Source organism: Belonocnema kinseyi, chromosome 8, assembly GCF_010883055.1.
Source record: "Belonocnema kinseyi isolate 2016_QV_RU_SX_M_011 chromosome 8, B_treatae_v1, whole genome shotgun sequence".
Taxonomy (NCBI): Eukaryota; Metazoa; Arthropoda; class Insecta; order Hymenoptera; family Cynipidae; genus Belonocnema; species Belonocnema kinseyi.
The window spans coordinates 92,836,352-92,845,148 of NC_046664.1; the positions used below are offsets into that span (position 1 = coordinate 92,836,352).

Below are 8,797 nucleotides of genomic sequence, written 5' to 3' on the forward strand. Positions count from 1 at the left end.
TTCACAGTCTACTCCTGACCATATTTCAAATCCGCCTTTCAACACGCCGTTTTTTATGTCTTTAGTTTCGCATCCCTTTTTCTTTGTTTCGGGCACATATAACATATCTAGTTTCTTCACGTCCATAGTTTCGCTATTTTGTAGTTTGTATTATTCATTGTTTAGATTATACGCCCAACTAACACCTTTATGCAATAAGTTTATTTTCTGAGTCGAAATCATTTCAAAGTTAAGTATCAAATCGTCATATGGTGGAGATTGTAGTTCTAACGTCAGTCCCACCAAAAACTTCAGTTAATAAGGGAGGGTTGGGAGAGGGGGGGGGGGTAGAACTGGAACCGAGAGAGTCGTCTTGGGTTTTTGTTTTTGTTTTCATGCTGAGAAGGTTGAATTCCATTAAAATTGTTTAAAATCCGGTGAAATTACATGAAATCTGTTTATATATTCTGAAATACTCTAACATTTATTAATATCCTTTGGGAGCATTTGAAGTTCTTAAAAACTTTACAATTCTCAAAAATCTTATAAAATCCATTAAAAACCTTAAGATATCCCAAAACCTTATAGGTTCAATGAAATCGTTCCGTATCTACCAAAATTCTAGTAAATTCCTTAAAATCTCGTAAACGTTTGTTTAAATCACTTAAAATCATTCAAATTCTTAGAAATTTTGTCAAACTCTTGAAAATGTATTGGAATATTTGAAAATTCTCTAAAATATTTTAAATTATTTTAATTGTTATGAAACCTTTTGAAATCCTTTGAAACTTTTTAAAGCTCTTTCAAATTACTTGGAATCTTTTAAATTACTTTAAAATATTTCAAATCCTTTAAAATATTTTGAAATATCATGTGAAATCTTTCAAATTCCCTTAAAATTGAATAAAGCTCTTGAAAATTCATTGGAATCTTCGAAATTGCCCTGAAATCCTTCAAATTCTTGGAATCACTTCAAGTTACTAAAATCTATTAATACCATAAAGTATTTCAAATCAAGTAATATCCACTGAATTCCCTTAAAGTTTCTTAAAGCTCTTGAAAATTCATTTGAATGTTCAAAAATACCTTAAACCGGGGTTAATCGGCGCATGTGACGCATTATCCCTTGGAATTTTTTAAATATCATAAAAACCTTATAGATCCTATAAAAAAATTCTATATCTTCCGAAATTTGAATAAATTCTTTAAAGCCCAATGTCATTTTTTTCTAAATTCCTTTAAGGGCATGTACCACGTTGTCACGTGACCAGTTCTTTTAAACGAACTTACTCTTAAAGTAACAATTTCAATTAATTCTCCATACCTGACAGACGTTCATATTGCTTTCCTTTACTTCAATCTGATACGGAAAATGTATTAGAGTTATTATTCTACAAGTAAGTTTATTTAAAAGAATTAGTCACGTTACATTCTGGTACATGCCCTTAAATCATTTAAGTCCTTAGAAATTAAAAAAAAAAAGTTGAATCTTCTAAAAATGCCTTTTAATCTTTTAAAATAACATAAAATATTTAAATCCCTTCAAAATCTTTTGAGAAATCCCTTTAAACTTTTTAAAGCTATTAACAATTTCTTGGATGTTCTAAGAATATCCTAGAATCCTTTAAAATTCCTTTAAATTATCATAATACATTGAAAATGATGCAGAATTTTGTTTTAAGCCAGAAAATATTTTAAATCCTTTGAAATCTTTTGGAATCCCTTGAGAATTTTAAAGCCCTCGAAAATTCCTTTCAATGTTAAGAAAAGTGACTTTAGTAACTTTATCTTAAAAAAGTAACGTTAGAAAAAAAGTAACAGGTTTTCTCTGCTCTGTCTTCACCCTGTTTGATTGAACTAAATGAAATGAACTATTTCTTATTATTAAATAAAAAAATCTATTTCAGTTTGGCCAGTCACCCCCTTTAGTTCTATTAGATTGCTCCCAATTGCAACTTGGCAGAGGGAGATTAGATGGAAGTATTTCTGCATTCAGAAAAAGATTAGAGCTGTTTAGAGAAATGTCGTTACCAATGATTAGAAAAATGGATAACAGCAACCGTCTCACTATCGTAAGTATTCTTATCTTCTTCTTTTTTGTATGCTTACAAAAGCTTACATTTATTTATTGCTAACCGGAAAGTCCGCAACTGCCTTAGTGCTTTTGAATTCCAGACGATATCTGTAAGGTCAAAATGTATATCTTATTGTTAACAAACTTATCTCATTCACTTTATCTTTAACTAAAACCGTTTTAAAGAAGCGATGCAAGTTATGATTAAAAACTGAGAACCTACAAAAGGCTCCATATACGTACACCACCGGTCCAAAGTTTGGGTTCACTTAGAAAAATCGTTTTTTTGTTGTTGTATTTATCGCTTTAATTATACCGCAGCTAAAGAAATTTCGCTTTAAAAGATTGATTGTTTTCGAAATTCTATTTAAAATAAGCATAGGGTGAAGCCAATTTGTCTAGTTTTTAAGTAGATATTGCAAAAATAGTGTAAATTTCAATATTTTCTTAAATTTTCAATAACTTCCGAAATAGTCAACGTTTTACAATGTTCTTGGGCTCATTTTGAAGCTTTTTTCACCGTATCACAACAGCTTATGAGTATTAATCGTAAAAAATGTTTTTTTCGAATTGCAAGAACTTGAATTTGTAACAAAAAAGTTGGAAAAATTGAAATATTATTTTTAGTAACAAAAATATTTTTGTAAAATATATGAAACATATAATCATGAATTTTCTATGTAAGTTCCTTAAAATATATATTCATTTAACTTTTATTCTGATTTGCCTACAGATAAGATGTTTTCAAATTTATCCAACTTTTTTATTACAACTTCAAGTTCTTGCAATTCGAAAAGAAATTTTTTACGATTCATACTCGTAAGCTGTTGTGATACGATGAAAAAAGCTTCAAAATGAGCCCAAGAACATTGAACAACGTTGACTATTTCGGCAGTTATTGAAAATTAAAAAAAAAAAAACATTGAAATTTACACTATTTTTGCAATATCTACTTAAAAACTAGACAAATAGGCTTCACCCTGGGCTTATTTTAGACAGAATTTCGAAAAAATTAATTCACCAATGACATTTTTTATTTTCCAGATTGATGGCGATTCACAATTAGCGAGTGTTCAGCAAGAATTTGCGAATGCTCTTTATCAATTAATGAAATGGGTTCGTCGAAGGGAGGAAACTGGCGAGAGTTTTCAAAACCCAGACTCTCTAGTTCAAAATTCGATCCACCCAAACTTTATAGCCCCCAGTAACACCAGCGGGGGCCAAAAAATTGAAAATGACGAAGTAGATCTTAAACGTCGATTACCTAATGGAGTTGCCAAGCAATTTGCAAATGAATTATTTGGTTGGTAAAATAATAAGAATTTATAATTATAATTTTAAAAAATAACTGATACTACTTAGTCAAAAAGAGGGTGAAACAACTCTGGTAATCGGCTGGACCACTCGGTTATCCAAACTGGTAATCCGGAGTAATCCCAGTATTCAGGAGTAATCCACTTCTAACCTGAAGTAATTAATTTGTAATCTAGAGTAATCCAGTTCTAATCTGGAGCAATACTCTTATTATAAAGTAAACCAATGTAAGGCACTTTTAACCATGATAATTCACAGTAATTAAGGTAATCCATGTAACCTTCCTGCAATCCGCTTACAAACCAGAGTAATCTATTTTTAATCCAGATAATTCAAAGTAATTTACATTGGTTATCGAAAAACTTTTTAACTATATTATTAGAAATTTTTTGCTGTTTTTTGTTGAAAGTCAATTTTTATAACTGAAAATTTGTCCATTCTATTTATGGTTAAAAAATGACCTTTTTTTAGTTGAAAATTCATGTTTTTGGTTGAAAATTCCACTACATAATAAGTGAAAATATATCTAATTTTGTAGTAAATTCAACAGTTTGCGTTAAAAGTCCTTTTTCAGTTCCAAAAGTGACCTGTTTTATTAGAAATTCTTCTTTTTAGGTTAAAAATTCGACTATTTTGGTAGAAAATTTATTTCATTGGATGAAAATAAATGGCTGTATCTAAAAATCTAACTATACCCTTTACAGTTGAAAATTGATATTTTCATATCAAATATGTAACTACTTTGTAGAAAATTGAAATCCTTGCTTGAAAAATCATCTTTTGTTTAAAATTTGAACTATTGTGATGAATACTTTAATCACGCTGATGAAAAATTCATTTTTTTAACTAAAAATGTAATTATTACCGTTTTTATTACAAATTTATCTTTTTTAGTTGACATTTTAACTATTTAGTTGAAACTTCGTCGTTTTTTTTTTGTCAAAAATTAATGTTCTTGCTTAAAAACTTAAAAAGTTAATTCTTTACCTTAAAAATGTGACTATTGCACTTTTGGTTAAAATTTAATTTTTTTGTTGATAATTGAACTATTTAGTTGAAAAATTATCTATTTTAGTTGTGAAATCAACTAAAATTGTAACAGATGATCTATTTTGTTAAAAAATCAACAGATTTGTTAAAATGTAATTCTAGAGAAATACTATGCAATCTGCAGGTATTTTATTTAATCCAGAGTAATTCTGTATATAGAGGTAATCCAGGATAATCCGAGGTAATCCACCTCCGCTGGAGCGCATTTTTATGAGTTCTTTCCCCCTCGAGAAAACATAAATGATATAAAATGTGAATTTAAAAATTAAAAATCGTAAATATGTTCGCAGATGGTAGTCGTATAGCCAAAGGAGTATTAATTGATCAACCTCTTCATCAAAATGGTGTTATTAGAGGAACTACGAATCTTCTCAACAATGGAGGTGTTCGTCTACCCAATGGTTTTGGTCCCGGGAACAATAGGATAGCACCCTTAAATGGACACGTGAATAATGGAAGGGACCCTGTGAGATCTATGTTTAATGAAGTGGATAACTAAAAAAATTGCTCTTAATAAAATTGTAAGAATATCTTAAGAGACTATTTCAAAGACTTAATCATGATAAGAGTTACTAGAAACTGCAAAAGAAAGAAGTGGAAAGAGGTTGAACGTGGTCCAATTTTAGTTTAATATACTCAGGTGGCATTTTAAATTATCTCCAATATAAAATCTTCATTTTCATTTACTTCAGCTTTGACACAAACTTCCAAAACTGGAACCCGAGTAAAAAAGTCGTATTAGGGGTTCCGGTAAGTATTCAAAATAAATTCCCATTGAAATACCGGATATGAGATAATCCATTACTACAGTAGACAATGTTTCCTAACATTCCTCCATATACAATTCTCTAGAAGAACTTTATGTGTAATGTTATCAGGAATATAGTAACGAAAACAAAAATAACCTGTTGCAGAACGACTTATTTCGATAAAAGTACTGGAAAAGTCTCACTTCATTAACAAAAATTTATAACTCAAAATTCAAGTACCAAAAAGCACTTTTGTAAACATTTAAACCAAAAATTAGTGAATTTTCTTTCATTTTTGTCCCAAAAAAGTGACCACATCAAAACGGACTTTAAAAGTTTTGGATAGATATATTTGGATTGGCAAACATTAAAAAAAATTAATATATCGTTCTTTTCTATTATTTAGTAAAAAAAAAGTTTTCCCTGCAAGACTGTTTTGAACTTTTTTGGGATATCAACTTGGACTAGTAAAAATCTTATAAAGATAAAATAAGTGGCACTTTACTAGTACTGTTGTCCGAAACAAATTCTCAGGCAAAACTGATTGTGAACTTTTAGGAGACATGAATTTAGACTTCTAATAATTACATAAAGAAAATATAACTGAAACTATTCCAGTACTTTGGCCCCAAAAAAAATTTGCAATGAAATGACTGTTCTGTGACATTTTAAAAAGATGAATTTGGTCTAATGAAACATAAAAAGTCATGATTTAGCTAAATTGCATCTTTCTAGCACTTTTCTCGAAAGAAAGTTGTTGGAGCAGATGTTTTTATGAACATTTTGAAAATATGAATTTGGACTACTAATATAATTTTTTTAAATGCTACTTTCAAGCACTTTAGTCAGAAAAAATATCCACATTAGTTTTCTTTTTCAACTTTCTTGAGACATAAATTTGTTTTACTGGACTATTTTTGAATGTTTTGAAGATATTAATTTAAAATTGTATTTTTCTAGTACTGACTATACTTTTATAGTGTTTTTGTCCCATAACAAGTTCCACGACCCGACGGGACTGTTCACAAACTTTTGAGACATGAATTTGGGCTTACAAAAAATTAAAGAAAAATATTTAAAACTTTTCCATTCCTTTTGTCAACCAAAAAATTTCCTCGTTGGGATTGTTTTTGAACTAGTTTTGGGCTCGGTTTTGGGACGCCATAACAAATTGGACTTTTGTCATTTTCTTTTGTCCTATAGGCATTATTTTTAAGTTGTTTTTGTATTTTAGTTCTATTATTTTACTAGTACTTTTTTCGAACATAAATCCCATAATAAACACTTGTGAAAGTTTTGGAAAAAAAATTAACTTCAATTTTTTTCGTACTGTTGTCTTTCTTTGGATTGGGAAAAATGTTGAGAAAAGTATGTACATTATTAAAACTGACTTCATCTTTCACATTCGGTACTTTAGAATGACTATATTTGAGATCTTATTGGGATTTCATAAGCGCTTTTCTATTACTCGGGAAAATTCAAAAGCTGAAATTTTCAAAAATCACTTTTAGGAAATAAAATATTATAGAACATATACGCAAACTGAATAAATAATTTAAATTACACATCTCGATATAAAATATTTAGGTGGTCGAATTTTTTAAATCAACGATATATTATCTATATTAAACACTTAATTATATTTTTTATGGAAGAAGACGTCAAATAACGTTTTTCACTTTTGTAACCCCACACCTGATTAAAAAAATGCGACGGGTACAAGATGTAACTGATGAATGCTCATGGTTGTATACTCGATGTATACACTGCCGACAGCCTTAACTATAGAAAGCGATATAAAGTAATTTGTACTTTAGAAAATTTAAAACTTTAAGTGCCTAATTTAAAAACTCATATGTGTATACTTTAGTTTAGAAAACGAAGTGAAAATTCTTCGTAAGAGTATATTGTGCGAAAATTAATTCCTAAGGATAGAATGTTTTCTACGTGAAATTCGAATGATTGATCTGGTGAAGCATTTTTCTGTTGTTGAAATTTTAAAAAAATGTTATTTTCGAGACTGTATCGATAATCCACAATAGTTTAATTAATATCCCACATAAATTACAAATACATAGCATCAAAAATATATTTTTTATGAATGATAATTAAAAATTGATACAGTCTTGGCAATCATATCACTCAATTATTATAAATATGATAATGCGACTCAGCGTTACAGAAAATGAAATAATGAAACATAAGTTCATAGACATATAAGCAGATGACGCTCTATTTTCAAACAATACGAAATATTTTCGTTACAAATCACTCATAAGAGTACATTGTTTCAAAATTCTCTTTAGTATTTTTTTTTTCATTTTTCTTTTTTTTCTTTATAGGAATATTTCTTATTTACATTAATTTTGTAGTTTAACTAAACTTACTATGGTTTGTGTACAAAAATATTAGCATTAATTAATTCTAAAATTAATATAAATACAGTGAACCCCTGAGACTGGGCCGGTTTAGGGGCAGGATGAGGTGGGAAATTACCCACATAAAGTGCCGTTTTGTGTAAAACAGTTTTATTTGTTCACGCCTGAGCGACCGCTGCTCACCCCGCGCAGCTCGTTTTCCTCATACTTGCGGCGCGGCATTAATTCTCGGAAGCACTGTATCAGGGGACCCCATATCTAGGGTTCACTATACTATCTTGACAGCTGCTGTTTGGGTTCTATTAACTCACAGATTCAGATTTATGACAAGACACTATTCATTCCGTATATATGAATTAAAAAGATATTTTGTAACAATGAACTCATATTCAGATTTAATCCGCGGGCGGATTTATATTACACTGTTCAGAAAGAAAAGCCAGGCGATGTAGCAATAGTGCTATTTTTAAAGTACAAATGATAGTATAGAAAATTATATTACTTTAATGGCTCAGAGAGCAAAGTTCAATATTTCGAGGATACTTTTTTCAGTATTAATTAGTTTGAGAAACATGTTTTTAACTTAGTGAATATTATTTAGGAATAAATTTTACATCATTTTTAAGTTTAAAACAACTTCAAATAATTATTTTATTGCAAATCATTTCTTTTTGAAAATTTATTTATTGCCACTTTAGAATAATAAGGTGCATTTGTCTTTATTCGAAGAAAAATATGTTTTTATATTAATTTTAATTTTTGATCTATCATATACTAATCAATGTTAATCTTTCGTTTAATATTTCTTAATATTTGCTTACTGTCCCAGGCGGAAAAATTATATATATTTCATACATAGTGTGAAGTTTTATATTTATATATAATATTCATTTGTTTTATACAAAAATGTATAAATAAATAGACATATATCATACATCATACTTCACACTATACATAAACTATACATAATATTTTCACCTGGGGTTTCAAATTAAATTCTAATAATATCTCGCTTGATTTATCACTTTCAGAATTATAGCTCTTTTACATGTGAAAACATTGAATATTCTATCGGCAAAATATAAATAAATATTATTATAAATATTTTACAGGAGCTGTAAGTTTGAAAAGTGACCTTATTAGAGTATGTGAAAACTGAAATGTGAAACACAATAATTTTTAAAAAAACTTTTGAATAAAATATGTAGTCATCTTACTTTTTCACAACAAATTTAGCAATGTAAGTTTTTGTG

General features: G+C 28.7%; 1 protein-coding gene across 1 annotated transcript in view; it reads left to right on the forward strand.

The window, feature by feature from the left end:
• Positions 1–8,252, forward strand: part of LOC117178605 (adenylate kinase isoenzyme 5) — a 77,465-nt gene extending 69,213 nt beyond the window's left edge. The window contains exons 9-11 of the mRNA XM_033370029.1: positions 1,887–2,051; positions 3,098–3,356; positions 4,708–8,252. Of these exons, the coding sequence (XP_033225920.1) occupies positions 1,887–2,051; positions 3,098–3,356; positions 4,708–4,916 (633 nt within the window). The 3' untranslated portion in view covers positions 4,917–8,252. The remainder of the gene's footprint in view (positions 1–1,886; positions 2,052–3,097; positions 3,357–4,707) is intronic.
• The last annotated feature ends 545 nt before the right edge of the window (positions 8,253–8,797 follow it).